This window comes from Aspergillus affinis (genome assembly GCF_023601865.1).
Source record: "Aspergillus affinis strain CMG 70 chromosome Unknown NODE_98_length_139233_cov_86_989329, whole genome shotgun sequence".
Taxonomy (NCBI): domain Eukaryota; kingdom Fungi; phylum Ascomycota; class Eurotiomycetes; order Eurotiales; family Aspergillaceae; genus Aspergillus; species Aspergillus affinis.
The window spans coordinates 85,931-104,044 of NW_026515879.1; the positions used below are offsets into that span (position 1 = coordinate 85,931).

Sequence of the window (18,114 nt, forward strand, 5' to 3'; positions counted from 1 at the left end):
GATCGACGCCCGTCGACCCATGTCTACTGGAAAGGAATACTGCTTGTCTACAACTGAACATTCTGAATTACTTCCAGTACCAGCTCTAGAACCCGGCACGACCTATGGGCTGACCATGGACAAAATCAAAAGGAATTATACACTATTCCCTCGTCGTACAGAAGACAAGAAAAGATACCACCTCGCACTTCGATCGCGATAGACTTGGGGATGAGATATTCTGATAACGACTTTGCCCATATGCTGAGCATCATACAGGTAATCAAAAGCGGCCTGTGAATCCTCGAAAGAGAAGATCTTATGGTCCAGACAGGCTATATCGGCAGGTGCCCGTTTATCGAGTAGATGACGTTCTTCGATTGCTTGGTTCCCGCGTACTGATACAAATGTCTATTGGAAATGAATACCAGAGAAAATCTTGATAGATGTACAATCACAGAATGTTCATTGCTCACGAATGTCTATTAAATACCGAATATCATCTCATACGCCCATAAGATCTCTTAATACCTATGCTCGTTCAAAATCGTCATTGGCTGGGTTGTCATTATCCCGGATACCTTGCTCTAGATTGAACCCTCCGGCTGAGTCTAGCGGATTGTTCATCAGTGATCTCCGGTTCTTGCGCCTGTCTAGCTTCTCGCTAGTTTCTTCCGTTTCCAGGGGATCCGCCGGGATTATTTGGTCCCGGGTGTCTAATCCCCTCGTCTCGAGATATTCCACTCTCACGGCGTGTCGTAGATTGTCGATGAAAGTCTGGATCTCCGGCATGGGGAATGCACCGTTTCCGTCTAAGACATCGGCATACAGACGTTCTGCTTCCTCCAAGCACGCGGATGCTAGCGAGGGTCTTCCGAGTTTAAGCCACAGATCGGCAGCAAGAACGCTCCACATGCCAGCCTTTCTCCGGCGAGAGCCCCAATTGACTCCCGGGACGGGTTTTCGGGAAGCGTAGCAGGCTGAAATCCGTTCACTCAAGAGACCTTGGCCAATAGAGCCGACTAAACCCAGGTCCATGGCCCGCATGGCCCATTTAGCCGCGCTCTCAACAGCAGAGCCCCCACGAAACTTCAACAGCTCCATTGCCAGACAAAGGCAGCGCAAAGCGTTGGGCGCATCAGAGCATCGCGTTAGGTAAGAATAACAAGCAGTCTCAAGCATTTGATCAATCCCATCGAGTTTGGTTCTGTTCGGTCCTGCGATGGGACCTAGGAGTGTACTGACGGCGCACATCTCATGCGCGCCTGCGTGGTACCTCCATGCCTTGTCGTTTGCGTAGTCTGAGCGAAGCAGCTCATATGTCGATGCCGCCAGTTTCCAGTCTCGAAGCATGAAGGCGAAATCGGCCATCTTGCGCAGGGTAGCTTCCGGGACGTCGGGTTTGTAGAATCCATGAGCGGAATCATAGTTTCCGCTGGCTCCACCGCCAGAGCCTACAAAACTAGACCGTGACCCCGATCCAAAACCTGCCCATCGTCGCGACATGGACATGAAACGGCCGCTGAACCCACGCCTGCGAGAAGCCACCTGATCGTTCCAAACCGATACTCGGTTCTCCATAAATGGTACGACAGACTGCGCGACCAATTCACGGACAAAAGCCTTGATGGCCATTACATCGGAGTCAAATAGATAAGGAAGGCCATCAGTATCGAGATCCACTAGGGGCGCTGCATAACGTTAGATTTCATGGGGTATGAAGACAATGCGGTGGACTTACCTGCTTGATCTGACAGACGTTCCGATGGCGACAACCATTCGCATTCAGGCACTTGGACGCTATCGTCATCCGTTACGACACACTGATTGCTCCGTAACCGTAGCAGATGGCAGTGGAGTCCGAAATGCCGCTTCATCTGGTCGTAAAGCTTAGTTGACTCCGTGATATCATCCCTGTCCTCGTCGTGCACTAGGACATAGTATCGCAGATAATCAGATTGAATCCACCCGGGCAATCTTCGGTCACCGTTACTGGTGTCTGCATATAGCCGCCTGAGGGTCTCGAGAGGCGACGTGTTGCGCGAACTGATGACGATAATGCTGGCGACTGGGTGACGGAATGTCTCGTGTGGCGTCGCGGTCGCTACCGATAGGAGCTGGCGCAAATACATTTTATATAACGGGGACGTCCTGGAGAAGTTAAGGAGATCCTTAGCGCCCAGCGTTCCGCCCAGCAGACTCCCATCTGGGTTCAATTGCTTTTCCAAAACCTCCTCCACCTGGGCCAGGGGCGATACACGCTCCGTACCCGGGGGCGTAGTCCAACTACTGCTTCCCAAGTCCACAAATCGCACGCCATAGTCATCCCAGCCACGACTTGCCCCAACGCTATCTCGGATAACGAGTTTGCCCGGCACATTTTCCCCGAATGGTCTTATGAGATCCCAGAAACCTCCCTTGAACCCCTTTTGTTGCACCAACTCATCGGTATCCACAGAGGCGTAAACGCCGACCACCGGCGAGAAGGCCCGTAGAATAAGAGAGTGTATATCCTCCGCCACCTCTCCCCGCCCCTCGACAGGAGACCCGAGTGACGATCGGGCCAATTGCGGCGTTGACGACCTCAGCGAGCGAGCATGAGGCGATGCGGACCGGATCGGCAGCTCCGCCGTTGTAGCCGCGAGCGGAGGGGGAGGGGATGCGCCGATTCTTGACTCCACCAGGTCTGCATCTAGAGCCGGAGACGAGTCGCGTCGCTGATCCGGGTATCTCGATTTCGATGCGACACGGGGAACGCCGGGCGAGAAAGACGGCGGAGGTCTGACCGGAGCAGCATCTCCGGGCGATGTCATGGACACCGATTGGGTTCCGATGCAAGACTAACAATGATTAAGATGGCTTGGGCGCCCATGAACGGGAGGAATCGAACGGCGAGGGTGGAAGAAGAGAAGCTGTCAAGGGGCCAGGTAGGTACAAAATAAGAAGATTGAAAGATATGTGAAGGCGGGAAGGAATTGAAAGAAGGCCAACCGGGTGGGCGATGATGAGTTGGAAGTAGGAAAGGTTAAGGCAAGTCAGTTGGACGGGCAGAATAACAACCAACGTGGTACATTCCGCCGGAACGTGCCTCATTCGCCGACAGATGCGCCCTGACAGCTCCCGTGGGCATCTTGCACCATGGTTTACATGATTGATCTATCTATAGGCTTCATTTGATGCATCAGAAATAATTCCCTGTCGAAAACCCGTATAGAAGTATAGAGCCACCTATGCACAAAGTCCGTAACTAAAGATGGAATCATACAGCGAACATCCAGGAAAGGAAGGCGGTAAACAGGAACTCTTTCTGTGCTGCGTCACAATTTCTCGTCTCTCGTCTTCCCTCGCTCTTGCTCTCTTTCTCCCTCTCTCGCTCTGACCCTTTTCGCAATCCTCCTCGAGACCGTCTCATCCTATAGCTTTGCGTTCCCGACCTCGATCTCTGACATGGCTGGCGTCAATGTTCAGATCCACCCCACTTCGTTCCCTCTCTAAATGCTATCCGTCCCGCATTGCTCATGCTTCTAACCGATCAAGATCTCCCGCCTATGCTAGACACTCTGCACCGATCGCAATCTCACCGTTCTTTGGCCCAGGCCCTCGTCTACCGTCGCGCAATTATTCCATGACCCGGAGCAAATCTCCCAATACCTCTCCTGAGCGCGCCAACAAAAGGCGACGTATCTCCAATCCCACCCCGCGCGAGGTTACCACGGCCAAAATGGCGGGAACAACGGGTCAGGCGCTGCCTGTGATAAATCTCACCCCCCTTGAGGATACCCTGAAAACCCTCCTTCTGGATGTTGCAGAATATGCGCGAGAAAAGACAATTCAAGATGGAGCCAAGGATGCGGATATTCCTCGAACTGTACTCCGATTCACTGGAGGCTGGGTGCGGGACAAGCTTCTAGGTATCGACAGTCATGATATCGACGTGGCAATCAATACAATGACCGGCTATCAATTTGGCTTGATCCTGAAAGAATATCTGGACAAACCGAAGAGATTGGACAAGTACAAGCAAAAACTTGCGAAGAGTGGCACGACCAACCACATCGGCAGGCTTCATAAGATCGACGCCAACCCGGAGAAGTCCAAACACCTGGAAACGGTGACGACGAAAATATTCGGCCTAGACATAGACTTCGTGAATTTGCGGAAGGAAGTGTACTCGGACGACAGCAGGAACCCCCAAATGGAATTTGGCACCGCCGAGGAGGATGCCGTACGCCGCGATGCGACGATCAATGCGCTTTTCTACAATTTGAACGAGTCCAGGGTGGAGGACCTTACTGGAAGTGGCCTCGATGATATGCAAAAGAAAATTATCCGCACTCCCTTGGAGCCATATCAAACGTTCAGGGACGATCCTCTGCGAGTGTTGCGTCTCATCCGGTTTGCTAGCCGGCTGGGTTATAATATTGATGAGAGCACCGCAAAGGCGATGCAAACCAGTGACATCAGCGAAGCCCTCAAGCTCAAAATCAGCAAGGAACGCGTTGGGAAAGAAATCAACGGCATGCTTGAAGGTCGGTAATTTCCATCAATCCCCGGAATCCTTTTGCTCACTAGCTGCAGGACCTGATCCGCGGGGGGCTTTGGAACTAATTGATCGCTATGGACTCTATCCGACAATCTTCGCAAACCACCAGGATGATGCGTGCGCCGATACCTCAACCTGGTCGCTGGCTTACAACACGCTGGCCACTTTGATATTTTCTCAGGATCCCCCGGTATCTGTTGGTCAAGTACGTAAGATGCTTATCCGTGGCGTGAGCGAGGCCTATTACGCATGGATAATCGCTTCATTTGCTCCCTGGTCTGCCGTTCCAGGACGCGTCCCAACCGGCCTCAAACCGAAACCCATCCCCCCACGACCGGCCGAAGTGGCCAGAGACAGTCTCCGCTCTGACAATAAGACGATGGCAATCCTCAGTGATGCGACCCAGAACTGGCGCTCAATTATCGATGTCAAGTCGTCACTGGTGGAAGGCCGCATGAATGGCACCGATGCAGAAAACCGGCAACAGATTGGGTTGCATGTCCGATCATGGAAAAAGGACTGGCGGCTGTGCATACTCTTATCTCTACTGCAAGAGGTCATGCAAGGAGGCGAATTTTCTCAAGGTGGGTCTACAGCTTTCTCAGAGATCAGATCCGGGCCAAACACACTAACATACGCTTGCCAACAGTCGTCCAAGGCTATGACAAGTTCTTGACGTATATCGTAGATCAAAATCTGCAGGATGTTTCGGACTTGAAGACCATCGTAAACGGAAAAGAGATTTTTGAGCATCTCAAAATGCCGAAGGGGCCGTGGATGACCAAAGCCGTAGAAATGGTCGTGGAATGGCAGCTACTCCACCCGGAAATTACAGACAAAGAGAAAGCGCTAGAGAATCTCTCTGCTAGAAAGGAAGAATTAGGGGGTGCTTCTACCTGAAATGTGAACGATGTAATGCCGTGGTTGTGTGCTCTTGTAGGAGTTTCTATCTCTATTTTCTTCGATGTTTGTTGTATGCCGACCTGAGAGGTGCATTGCTTACCGCTTGCCTATCCAAACAAGATTCTTCACACCTGCATCTACTCGCTGACGTATCGATCTTTCATATTGGGACCATCTCCCTGGCCCAGGTTTCGCTCTTTTATTTCTTTTCTTTTCAATTCCGGGAGAATACAGCGGTGTCACTGCATTTCAAACCTGAACGATGGAAGACCACTTCATAGGGGAGCTGCGTAACGCGGCACGTGATGCCTTCCAGCAACGGAATTCGGCTTCATTTGTACTGCCAGAGTCAAAGCTCGCCAGAATCTCGATTCCTGAGGATCTCAGCCCTCTGCGAGAGTATGTATCATCTCAAAGTGATGATAGTAATACAGAGGTTTGTGGACCGAATTCCTGTCTCCCCATACCGGCGCATAAATATCCCGCTCACAGTGTCCCAGATATGCGAAAACCTCCTGTTTGCCCTGGCATTCCTGAAAGGTTGGGGATCTAGGAGTCTATCGGAGCAAGACAAGAAAGCTGCCAACCATATTTATGAGTGGGCAAGCAATGCTGCGCTTCCGTCGCCAATTTTTGCCGAAACAAACGAACTAGACGGTGAGATTATACCGGGATCTGCTTCTCGCGCAGTTTTTTTTTTTTTACCATCTGCTAATCTCAAAACAGAGAGGAGAGACCGGATTGTAGAAGATCAGTTCCGGTCAAATATCGCGATCTCGGTCATTGAATCGCTGGCTGGGTTGCTTCCCATCCACGAGTCAGAAAATACACCGGACATCATCATTGCGCTGGCCAGCTTCGCTTCTGATCATGACTCATGGGCGTTGCCAGAGACTCACGCTCGCGCAAATGCTCTGCTAACAACCCATTTTACTTCGCTTCGCTCGGAAGCGGATTTAAATAAAACGTTCTGGGCTACGATCGAAGACATCCTGAAGCAAAAGATCCGACCTCTGTTCGCGAAGACCAAGAACCCGGCCATCACAGCCTCAGGCCGCAAGAACTTCCATCCCGTGCCTTTGCCGCGATTTGATGCCAGCGTCCTGGATCCAGAAACGAAGCCATGGAAGATCCAAGATGTCTACGCTACGACCGTTCTTTCCTGGATCATCACGCAATATCAGGTTCGTCCACACACCCACAGAGTAGTCTCAGACGAAGATAACCAACTGCAAAACATACAGGCCACAGACCGCGACCATCTTGAAGCGCACTTCCCGCTGCTCGTCCCAGCACTCTTAACTCTCATCGACGACGATAGCCTACCCTTCAGAATCCGCGGCTGCCTTCTCACCTCGGACCTCCTCATCCCCATCAGTGGCAGCAAATCCGACATCCTCCGCCGCACCAACCTTTCCTCCGTCTTCGAAGACGCCATCCGTCCATGCCTCCTCTCCCTCCCCACCATCACGCCCGAAGACGACTCTATCTCCCTCCTCAACGCCGCCTATCCCGCGCTCCTCTCCGTGCTCAAAACGAACACGCAGAACTCCTTCCCAATCCCACCTCAAATCGCCACCGAAGCCTACATCGCCTCCATCACCAAGACCCTGCGCGAGAACCTGATCCCCTCCTTCCACCACATCAGCTCCGTCAACTCCGCCTCCACCCCCGCTGGCTCCTCATTCGCATCCTTCCCTCACCCCCGCCTCTCCACCCTCCTTCTGGACCACATGCACCCCGTCCTCTTGGACCTGGGCATCCACACCTCCAAATACCTTCAGGACACCATTCCCCTAGTGCACAGCACGCTCTCGAATCCCTTCGGCCCCGCATATCCGCCCCTCCTCCTCTCCGCGGTGGGTCTCCTCCGGACCGTGATCCTGACCACCCACCCGCGCCTCTGGCGGTGGCGCGGCGAGATCCTCGGTGCGCTCTGCGCATGCTGGCTACACGTCGTCGAAGAGGAAGTCGAGATGAGTGAGCGAGCGTCCACCCAAACCCAAACCGAAAAGACGCATCCACCGTCTTCATCCCTCGCCAAAGAAACCGATGCAGCGGATCTAGTCCGGCTCAAGAAGGAGCTGAAGGGCGTGAGTTATCTGCTGAAGTTTGCGCTGCAGAATCCGGACCGGGGAAGTGCGCGCGATGCGGGACAGATAGAAGCGAAGGAGAATATTGAGAAGGAGTTGAGGAAATTAGTAGAGGCGGATCATGTGCTGGAGGGTTTGTTTGATATGGATTTTGATACTACGGATGCGGAGTATTTCGGGGTGCGGGTTTAATGGATATGGTTGGAGATTGTATAATTGATTGGGATTGGATTATAGATGCTTTACTTGTTTAATTTAGTTGTTTGTTGTATTAGATTGGGATTCAATTTCTTGTAGTATCACAAAGGCTAGATGCTTAATATAGATTGGTTCATTGAAGCAAAATAATAAAATGTAGAATCCAAAAAAAAAAAAAAAAAAAAAAAGAGTGACAGGGGTATAATGCCAAAGTCATAGCGTCGTGGCTAAGGTCATAACATCGTAAACGAAAGCTTTCATCATTCCACAATTATGTATCGACACGCTGCTTGAACAAACTCTTGCCTCTCAGCCACTGTCGATACCGTTTATAGCGCTTTTTCTCGTAGTCCTCCGCCACCACTGTCAGTCCGCTCTCAGAGACGTTCAGGAATTCGGCGTAGTCGGCGTAATTCTCCATGGCTCGGGCCTGGAGCGTGGATTCCTCAACGTTGACTTTGTTGGCATATTCGAGGAGATCGAGATTGGAGTCATGCTCACGAATCGAGGTGGCCGTGATCTCGTTCTCAGATGTGACAACCAGGGGCACCTTGAGTGGATGGTTGATGTAGTGCTCGTATTCCTCCGCTTCGGCGGATGTGACTGATGGGTTTAAGGAATCCGTCACGAGTTGACCCAAGGTCCACTGGGCGATTTGGGCTTTGCTGGGCGTGGAGGGATCCGAGGGCTGCGGGAAGGACTGGAAGGACTGGAAGGAACTATTGTGATGGGGGAATTGGTCGGTTGGTTCCTTCATGATGCCAGCCGATGGATATTGCTTGCTCTGCAGTTGACCAGCTTCAATGTGCGATCGCTCAGAAGGAGCATTTGAAGTACGATCTGGTTCTTGGATCTTCACGGTGCGCTGCGGGCGATCTCGGTTCATGTGATCATGCGTGATCCTGGTGACAAACGGACTAAGATCACTAGCAAGGGCAGAAGCAGGTCGAAGCGAGAGGTAGCGGATAGTTGTCAAAGGATTCTTCAATGTGAAGACCTTAGAGAAAGTCGACAGGGCCAAGGGCCTATAGTACTCCAGCCAATAATCATCATAGCGTGAGAGAGACTCCTTAGGCGGTAGAGGAGGTGGTGGAAGTTCCTTCGGCTTCAGGTTTTCCGGCGTATACCATTGGATGTAATTAGGCTTCCGCTTATTCGACCAGGATCTGGGATCGGCATGGTGCAGATAGTAATCGGTGGACAAGTCCCAGAGCATGGGCTGCCCCTGTGAGAATATATAGTTACCGAGAAAGAGATTGTATGCCTCTTGACGTTGAGCATCAAGGAAGGAGTTGTTGTAATATCTCTTGAAGCTCTCCACCATGTCTCGAGAATGACTGCTCCATTGATTTATTTTTCGATAAGTAGCCATCGTGTTGACCAGGTGAGACCCTCCGTATTGAACGGCAATGTTGTCACCATGGTCATGCCACAAATCTGTAAAAATGTTGACAGTATCGGTATCATACTCCACAGTCGTGCCATCAATGATGCCAAGAGCGTGAAGCTGGTGTCCTAGTGCCCGTTTTCCAATCACAAATTGCGCAGCATTTGTGCGATCCAGACAGTCGATGCAATTTGTTCGCGCGATGCCATTCTGCACCTGGAGACCGGACTCGGCATCGTGGCCATTTTTGAAGAACCCCGTCTGTGGAATAATTTCACCCGCAATTTGCTCCAGTGTCCCAATCACATCTTGGTCCCGACTCTTGGCTGCGCGACTCATGTCCCATGGCTTGTAGATGATCTTCTTATCTTCGGGTAAGAATTGGTTTAGGTAATTGATCGCGTTTGTATACTCTTTGAGGAGTTTGGACTCTCGGGGTGTTCGTTCTCTGGATTTTATCAGATTCAAGACGTAGACTGGAGCACCGTATCTCTCAAACAAATTGTCAAAATGGAGAGCGGCTGCGGAGTAGAACGGATCGACCAGGTTGAGTTCGATATCAGGCTTTGGAGAGACCCCGGAGCTTTCCTGTGTCCAATAGAGAGGGATACTGCCTCGGTGCTGGACATAGGAAGTGTATAGGGGATTGGCGTAGAGATGTGGGCCAGGGGCGTGAAACGAAGTAGCTGACATTTCCGATACAATCTGTTCGGTTTCAACATCATTGGCGACGTACCCCAGGTCGTTGGCACCTCTCTTGAGGAAACGCGCGCCGGCAAAGAACCGAGAACGGCGAGCGATGAGAGTGATGTAGACCAGCCGACCATAGATATTTACCTTCGCTTGCTCGACGTATCCGTGAATGATCGGTAGACACCATTGATAAGGGCTCTTCAGAACGGAAATAGCCGGACTAAGAAGGTGGTGGTTCCATATGAACATCGTGTTGAAGTCTTGATGATACGGCTTCGGGAGTCCATCCGCATGAGCTTTGCGTTCGCGACATATGTTCCGCTGCAAGGTTTGTGTGATGTCGTAGGAGTAACTGAAATAGAAAGACCGGGTGAGATCGAGATTGTTGAGGATCGCAATATACCTCGCCTCCTCCGGATTCTTCTCGGGCTTTAATCGGGACGAGTTGGACGGAGTCAAGGAGATCAACTCAGTACCATCGACCTTGTAGACGTAATGACCACCAAGCATGGCCACTTGGCTCCGTTTGGTGACGAGCAACATGTAGTATGCCCCAGTCAGTCTGATGAAACCCAACAATGCCCATGCACTGCATCTCAACTTCAGTCCTCCCGATATCTTATTTCCATCATCAATGGCATCCAACAATTGACTCATTTCTCTCTTCGTGTATACAATGTCGTCTTCGGCAACGCTTAGGTCCGTTTCGGAAGTGCGGTCGATCTTCAGGATTCTAAACCGGGTGTCCAACAAATTCATGCCAACCATATAAAATCGGGTCGCCGTCTCGTAAAGCGAGAACTTATGCATACGATTGAACTCGTCTTCACCGGCGTCAAAGTACATCGACCGACGCTTCTGGACAGAAGCGGCCGTGGAATCGCGCTCGAAGGAAGTTGCAACGTGAGGCTCCTCATCTTCTTCCTCGCCAACATCATCACCCATAGAAACGACAGACGGTGGATTGTAAGGGACAGTTGCGAAGGGCGACAGGATCCGCTGAGGTATCGAGACGTCGTCTTGGTCGGTGGATAGGCGGGGAGTCGAATCGGTCGGATCGTCTAATAGTTTCGAGCTGGAGTTGGACGTAAAAGAGCTGCCTTTATTCCCAGCGATAAATTCTGGGATCGAGTTGGGCGAGGCATTCTCGGCCACCGACGGTGCCCTGGAGGAATAATTGTCGACCGAGACACCTCTCTCCTCCGCGGCCTCTCGCGGGCGGGACACCTCATCAAGGCTCTCCATCAGTGAGACAGCTGGCGAATCCAGCACCAACTGTTGAAAATAGAGATCTGCCAGCAGGTCTTAGTGAGTTAGCCAGAAATCCACCATGGTTTGGGCTGGTGGATTGAGTGAGAGTGAGGAGAAAGTGAGAAAGTGAAAAAGTGGTGAGGCAATCATCATGCGCGAATTGGGCGGTATACGGAGTAGCCGTGGTTGAACCGACCCACCCACCCGCGGAACCACAGCTAGCTCCCCGTGACTGCCCCAAGTGGTCTAGCGTGTAGGTGACGTCACTCATCTGCAGCCCTAGTCTACATCTATGGAATATCGAATATAGACGTTAACTATATCGAAAGAAGTGACCAGGACAAACAGTGGTTCTTTGAAAGGAAGGGACATCTTACCTGTAAAGAAATGAACACACCACATAATGATCATTTCACCTGCACCTGTTCATTAAGATATGCGAGATTGAGAAGACTGCTAAAGATAATGCGCAGGATGTCAATTGAAAGTGAGAGGTTCCGGTCAGTTATTAAGAATGATGAATGGTCCGACATGGTTGTTCAGTAAGGCACATGTGAGCGCTGAGCCGTTGGCTCGGCGTCATGCCATCAGACTGCGTGTTAGAAAGCTCTTTTCTTCTCCCATTTACTCCTACCGTTCATGGTCTTCTAAGCAACCGTGTGACGTGTCACTGTCGGGCACATACACATCGTTCTCGTTACCTCACACCACGGTCATTTGAATCTACCCGAAATAACTATGTCGCGAACAAAGCGACCTTACCCTGATGATGATGAAGATGAGGCTTGGAGACCTCGGGGAAGAGCCCCAGGGACGCGTTCCTCGCTACAAGTGGAGAGTATGTCTGTCATGCCAACTGACCCGAGACCGGGGCCTTCGACTTGCATTTTGAAATGTGAAACAGGAAGCTGACATGAACTCGTTGATCTAGCTGTACCTGGCGTGGACAAGGACGATTTCCCCATAGGAGTACCCATCAGTATCTTGCAGAAATACCGAGACATGCTAGTGCTCAGAAAACTCAACTGGAGAAAATCAGCTAGTGGGGATCCTGCAAGAAGAAAGTTGAGCAGTGACGCGCGTAGAGAAAACACCTATATAAAACAAAGCGGAAGAAGTATACGGCGCTTAGAGAGGTGCAGTAGTGTGCGGCGAGCTGATTTAGGTAGCTGGGCCTTGATTTTTTGTTTGTCTACGTCTACTGCATTGTGGGATTATGGCGTACGGTATACGAGATTCTGCTTCGTTTGGTGAAGCACCTGCGTAGCCTGTCGCGTTAATAGATAGGCCTCACCAGGTTAATATAATTTTGGTTGATTGATTGATTGTAAGAAAATAGAGAAGTGAGTAGAGACCGGCAGGGCCTACCGGGAGTAAATCCGGACGTAGAAACCCGTGGTCTGCACGAGCGCCCTGAATGGTGATTATTCCTTGTTATTATGGAAAAAATATGTTAAAGGGCCCTTACTCATCCCTATAACTTGGACTTCTTCTCCAATGCCTTCCGCCTTGTCTGCAGAGCCTTGGTCTCTTCCTGCAGCGCAAGACCCATCATGATCTCCTCGCTTCCGCCGCCAACAACATGGACTCTCGCATCACGACTAATTTGCTCAATTCGCGCCCCCTTTCCGGCTTTATTATACCCAGCTCCTCCCAGTATCTGCTGCGCCTCTCGGACGCTCTTTTCGAGGGCTCTGGTGGACATCACCTTAAGCAAAGCAGTCATACCTCCGATTCTGACATCGTCGGTAGGTCGATCCTTGGTCAACTCGATAATATGAACAAGCTGTTCCATCAACGCGTATGCAGGCTCTATCATCAAGCCGAATTTAAATATTTTAGCCTGAATGAGTTGTCTCTTGATCAAGGGAGATCCGAAAGTTTCGCGCTGCACGGCGTAATGAAATGCATCCTCTGCACAAACTCGGGCCAGTCGCAAGGAGGAACAAGCAAGGGATAGACGCTCGGGGTTGAAGTCTAGTTCTGTGAGTATCCGGCAGAACAGGGTCTAGCTGGCTTGGACATACTTGACATGATGAGAGGAAACCCCTTGTTTTCCTCCCCAATTAAGTGGTCAACGGGGACGCGGACATCGTCGAACCGAAGGAATGTTGAACCTAGCCAATTTTGTATATTAGCATCTCAGTTCATCAAAAATACCGCGCACATGAAACTCACCACTTGCATTTATACCCGAATTGTGCATTCGACGGCGAGTCACTCCGGGAGCTGTCAACGGAATCACAAGCAGACTTATCCCTGTCCTCCCCAGTCCTCCAGTCCTAACAGCAGCAGTACAGTAGTCGGCCCAAATCCCGTTCGTGATCCACTTCTTCGCTCCATTAACAATATAGCATTCTCCCTCTCTCTTCGCTGACGCCTGGATATTCGCGACATCCGACCCAGCTATCATCATCAGTTAGCAGTCCGCACAGACAACACCAGGGTCTGGAAATCAAACTAACCATCCGGTTCCGTGATCCCCAAACAGAACCGAATCTCCCCCTTCGCAACCCGAGGAAGCCATATGCGTCTTTGCTCCGGCGTCCCGAACTTGGCAATCGGCGGACACCCAATACCATTACCTGCGCCCAATCCCCACGAAACACCGACATAACCCGTACGCGTCAGCTCATCCGCCACGATGAGACTGCACCATGTATCCCATTTCTCACGGGGTACGTCCCCAGGAAGTGACAGACCTGCTGCGTCTTCTGACGTCGTCAACGGGTGTACGATTCCGAAGCCTAGCTCGTAGTGACGCCGACGGACGTCCTCTGGGACTTGGCCCGCTTCTTCCCATTCGTGGGCGTATGGTGCTATATGAGTGTCGACGTATTCTCGGACGTAGGCGCGAAGGTTGTGGTGGAGGTCGGTGTAGTAGGGGTTGGCGACGTCGAGTTGGGGAAGGAGAGGTTCGCTGTAAGGAGCGGTTGGATACTTAGTTTTGCCAGGCATCATGGTCTGATGGATTGATAAGAATAGCCACTGGGGAGATGATGAAGCTAAGTGCGGCAGAGTATTGATTTATCATATCACAAAAAGTTGGGGTAGTAACCTGACCTCGGCCCGCGGGTGTTACTTCACATGGACCACTCAGTATAAACCCGATTGGAAACACAACCTGACCTACATGGAAGTCTGTGTCCAAAGTGGATCTTTTGTTATGCTCAATGCTCAATTAGTGCAATGATCATCCTCCGTAAATGCCAAGTTCAGCTTGGAACTTTTCAATGTATAACTATCACAGTATCCGCTCAAGGACAAACTTACAAAATGATATCAAGAATCAGTCAATTCTAGATTGAATTTACATTTACACTATCTATCTTCCCCTCTAAAATTTGAAACTCTACAGAGTAGATAGTAAGTAAATACTCACTATTATAACCCTCAACCAAAGGCAGACGCATGAACTTTCAAATCCACTACCCCTTTACTGATGCTTTCCTTCCGAATGCTCCCTTCCTTGATATAACTTCTCTGACGGTTCCTCTTTCCACTATTATTAGGTGCTACGTGTATATACTGGCAAAGCAGGTTTAACGATAGTAGCAATATCCACAGGTGTGGGTTGGGTCACTATCTGGCCGCTTTGCAGGCCTCGGGAAGTGTCATATCAGGGAGTTGGGTCTCGATTCCGAATACGAATTCTCCCGCCACTCCTATTCCATAGTTCAAACTCCAGGTCCGAGGGACCAATAATCATCTTAATAGTAAAGCTGGCAAGAAAGTGGATCAGGCTGCGGTGATACTAGCGGTGATTCTGTGGCTTTCGATCCAAATTGGTCATATCCACCTCTATGTTGCAGATAAGACTTGCTCCCGGATGCGACATGCTTTGCGGCACTTGGGCCGGTGGAAGAGTCGACATCACAATCTGTACAACCAATGGCTTGGCCATATGATGCGGATAAATCTTTCCTCGGAATTCTTTCGATACTCCTGTTCGGGGAGCTGCATCTCCCTGTATTCGAATCGTGGTCAGTCCAGTCGGGTTCCATGCTATGACAGCTACGGGAACGGGATATCGCAGGTGGAGGTGGGCAAACAGACAAAGCGAAGGGTCAGGCTACAAGGCTACAATTAGCGTTGACACACTACGGCACCAAGGAGTTTACATTAGGGTTAATAGCGAGGGACTCAATTTGGCCGGAAAAACGGAAGCAGAGTTATGAAACTGGATGAATAGGCGAGAGATAGAAGCTTAGCCATGTGACCTAAGAGTTACTGCAGAGCATTTTAGCTGCTTTTCGCTGGAGGCGGGACGAGGACATACCAGTCAGATACAAATAGTCAAGGTAGGTAGCTGACTACAACATACGATGAGCTAGACGGTCTTTACTTTAAACTCTTTAAATTCATAAATATGCTAACTTATAATATGCTATCGCAGAGTCGAGTGTCCATCAAGATCTACTCATACTCATACACAATATGTAAGATATATTTCCCATAATATTCCGCCTTTTTTTTACCGTTTCCAAATGTCGTATGTATCCTTAATATGCAGGATCCTTAATTTGCATGGGGAAATGATTCAGCACACGCCTTCTCCGCAACGACCAAGATCGCCTGTAGATACTTCTTGGTATCCATACAGGACCAACGTTGTGCAGGCAGAGGATCCAGCATGCCGCGAATGCAAGCCATCAAAGAATCAGCAACAGTGTTACCGTTTTCCAAAACCAAATCACCCATGTCGACTTTCTGGTTGAAATCAGCTGGGAATGAAGGGCCAGTGGAGGTCTGTCCTTGAGGAGCACGGGTCAACTCGGACAGGACAAGCTGACGCTCCATTTTAGTGTTGAGGCAATACAGAAGTTCGAATAAAATCACTCCGAGAGCGTAGACGTCGAGAGACTCGTCAATGATGTAGAACGAGGCCATGGTTGAGGTTTCCGGATCAGTAGGGCTACCGGCTGCATTACTCACCAAGGGCGGGCGATAGAACTCGGTTCCGACAGCACGGTGCACCTTCGCGCCGCCCTGAAGGGCTGCCACGGGGGTAGTTGGAGATTGTTCATTCAGATGTGAGATCTCGGCTACCAGACCGAAGTCACCGATGCGGGGGTGACAGTATCGTGAAGGGGCTTGATGTGCGGATCCGCATGGAGGACATCCATCCAAGCGTTTGGTTTCGTGAAAGGAGAGGAAGATGTTGGCTGGTTTCAAGTCCCGGTGGACAATGCCCTTGGAATGAAGATAATCCACACCTGAGATAATACGTTGCATCATCTTAAGAGAAGGGATAAGGTGGAAACAATGGCGTCGTGGGAATTCTTGATGATCCAGTGCTGCCTTGCCAGGCTCTGGGCTCAAATATGAACCGAGCGATAGAGGGTGAAGTGACATTTGAATGTGTAGAACGACAGCCGGGATTTGAGACTCATCGCGAGGCCGCCGCTGCACCTGCAGTCTTGATGCATCGTGGCTGTAACCATCGGTGAAGATGTCATTGTCAGTACCGCCGAATGTCGACAGTGACGGGCCTGTGAAATCGCGAGGAATAGATTCGATCTCCTCGTCTCCCTCGCCCCAGCTGTGCGCGGAACTCTTCTTCGAATGGCGCGATTCCAATGTAGCAAAGCTCGCTTGGCTGGCACGGCTGTCCCTGCGCTCAGATGGGTTGTAAGGAAGGGAGGTTGGCTCTGTTGATGGTTCAAAGTTGATGCCTCCGACTGACGGTTCAGAATGCTCAAAAACAATTCCAAAGCTCTGATCATCATGAGAATCGTGGCTCAAGGTCGCAGTTTGGGTACCTTCGGCCTCGAGTTGCATTGAATCTGGTGGATCTTGAGGCAGATAGCTTGCTAGACGAACCTTTTCCACCCACGCACCGTAGTATCGTACTACATTCTTATGTTCGAGTCGAGCGAGAGTCCTGATCTCCTTCATAATGGTTTCAAGCTGGTTTTCACCCCCACACTGCAACTGCTCAAGACGTTTCTTACTGATCGGAATCTTCTTGACGGCGTAACTCTGTCCATCGATATGATTCTTCACGTGATAAACCTCCCCGAAAGATCCACGACCGAGAATTTTGATTTCCGAAAATTCCATGGCGTAGCGTGACATGTTCTCGGTTGGTGTCTGTGCGCTTTGGTCGAAGAGAGGAAAACTCACAGGCGAGCTTCCGGAAAGTGGTGATGGACGAGCTGGCAGACTACTAAGGTCAAGCCGAAAGTTCTTCGCCGCACCTCTGCCATTGCCGGGGAGACCAAGGGGGCCAAGGAGATTTGGAGATGGCAAGCTGGCATACTCTGCGCTTGGAGGGGCCTGCATGATGTTTGAGGCTCTCGGAGTTAAAACAAGCGCTCTATTAGAGCCCATGGGTTGGGACTGTCCTGGGCCGTTCTCTATGTTCAGATCCTCCAGGGCACTGATGCCTAGAAAATCGAGATTGTCCCGGTAATACTGCCTAGTGGAATCCAGCTCTTCTTTGTGCACACCGGTTGCCAGAACGCCGCGGGATGACAAAAAGTGAGATTTGTACTCGTACATTCTCTTTCCCACTGCTTGTGCTTCTGGAGAATCGCGCGTGTAGTGCTTGTGAGGATCCTGGGCATTGAGAATATCGGCGGCCCGACTGAAACAATAGAATTCAAGCAGTGCGGCAGTCATGATGTTGGTATGTCCTTCCATGCCTGTATCAGAGCCCTCTATATTGCCTCGAGTCTGATTCTCCCCGGTCAAAAGTGGCGGAGTCGTTGCGCCCTTGGTCTGAGCTTTCTGGACCGAGGAGTGAGTGGTAACTTCAGCAGCTTCATGTTCTAGATCACGCGGAGTGGATTCTGAATCCGAAGATGAACTGCTGTCTGCAGCGGATCTGAACATCGACATCTTGGCGGTAATCGGTGTAATATGTGCAAGGGAGCATAAATTTTAGAGCCAGGGCCAGATCAAAGCCACGTGAGAAGAGTATAACTCGGCCATCTAGTCGCCGGTCATCCAACGAGGTCGTATGAACAATATGAAGTGCCAAGTGCAAGATCTCAAAATTCACAGAAGCCGACCATGTACTGCGCAGGAAAGTGTTTTTGACAGCCTATTAAAAAAGGCGATGG

General features: G+C 50.6%; 6 protein-coding genes across 6 annotated transcripts; 2 read left to right on the forward strand and 4 right to left on the reverse strand.

Annotated features, from left to right (window-relative positions):
• Positions 1-510: 510 nt before the first annotated feature.
• On the reverse strand, positions 511-2,792 carry KD926_011550 (TRAPP III-specific subunit 85 family protein; the record flags this gene model as incomplete). Its single annotated transcript, XM_053103844.1, has 2 exons — positions 511-1,670; positions 1,721-2,792. The coding sequence occupies 2 exons, from the start codon at positions 2,790-2,792 to the stop codon at positions 511-513; spliced, it is 2,232 nt and encodes a 743-aa protein (XP_052952828.1).
• A 647-nt stretch (positions 2,793-3,439) lies between these two features.
• On the forward strand, positions 3,440-5,422 carry KD926_011551 (tRNA adenylyltransferase; the record flags this gene model as incomplete). Its single annotated transcript, XM_053103845.1, has 3 exons — positions 3,440-4,508; positions 4,558-5,106; positions 5,172-5,422. 3 exons carry the CDS (start codon positions 3,440-3,442, stop codon positions 5,420-5,422), a joined length of 1,869 nt encoding a protein of 622 aa, XP_052952829.1.
• A 265-nt stretch (positions 5,423-5,687) lies between these two features.
• KD926_011552 (Tti2 family protein) lies at positions 5,688-7,710 on the forward strand (the record flags this gene model as incomplete). The annotated part of the gene is made up of 4 exons (XM_053103846.1): positions 5,688-5,861; positions 5,926-6,082; positions 6,152-6,609; positions 6,670-7,710. The coding sequence occupies 4 exons, from the start codon at positions 5,688-5,690 to the stop codon at positions 7,708-7,710; spliced, it is 1,830 nt and encodes a 609-aa protein (XP_052952830.1).
• Positions 7,711-7,987: 277 nt separating this feature from the next.
• Positions 7,988-11,041, reverse strand: KD926_011553 (phosphatidylinositol-3,5-bisphosphate 5-phosphatase; the record flags this gene model as incomplete). Its single annotated transcript, XM_053103847.1, has 1 exon — positions 7,988-11,041. The coding sequence occupies one exon, from the start codon at positions 11,039-11,041 to the stop codon at positions 7,988-7,990; it is 3,054 nt and encodes a 1,017-aa protein (XP_052952831.1).
• A 1,480-nt stretch (positions 11,042-12,521) lies between these two features.
• On the reverse strand, positions 12,522-14,008 carry KD926_011554 (acyl-CoA dehydrogenase family protein; the record flags this gene model as incomplete). Its single annotated transcript, XM_053103848.1, has 4 exons — positions 12,522-13,024; positions 13,075-13,164; positions 13,226-13,453; positions 13,513-14,008. The coding sequence occupies 4 exons, from the start codon at positions 14,006-14,008 to the stop codon at positions 12,522-12,524; spliced, it is 1,317 nt and encodes a 438-aa protein (XP_052952832.1).
• Positions 14,009-15,565: 1,557 nt separating this feature from the next.
• KD926_011555 (putative protein kinase) lies at positions 15,566-17,890 on the reverse strand (the record flags this gene model as incomplete). Its single annotated transcript, XM_053103849.1, has 1 exon — positions 15,566-17,890. The coding sequence occupies one exon, from the start codon at positions 17,888-17,890 to the stop codon at positions 15,566-15,568; it is 2,325 nt and encodes a 774-aa protein (XP_052952833.1).
• Positions 17,891-18,114: the final 224 nt, after the last annotated feature.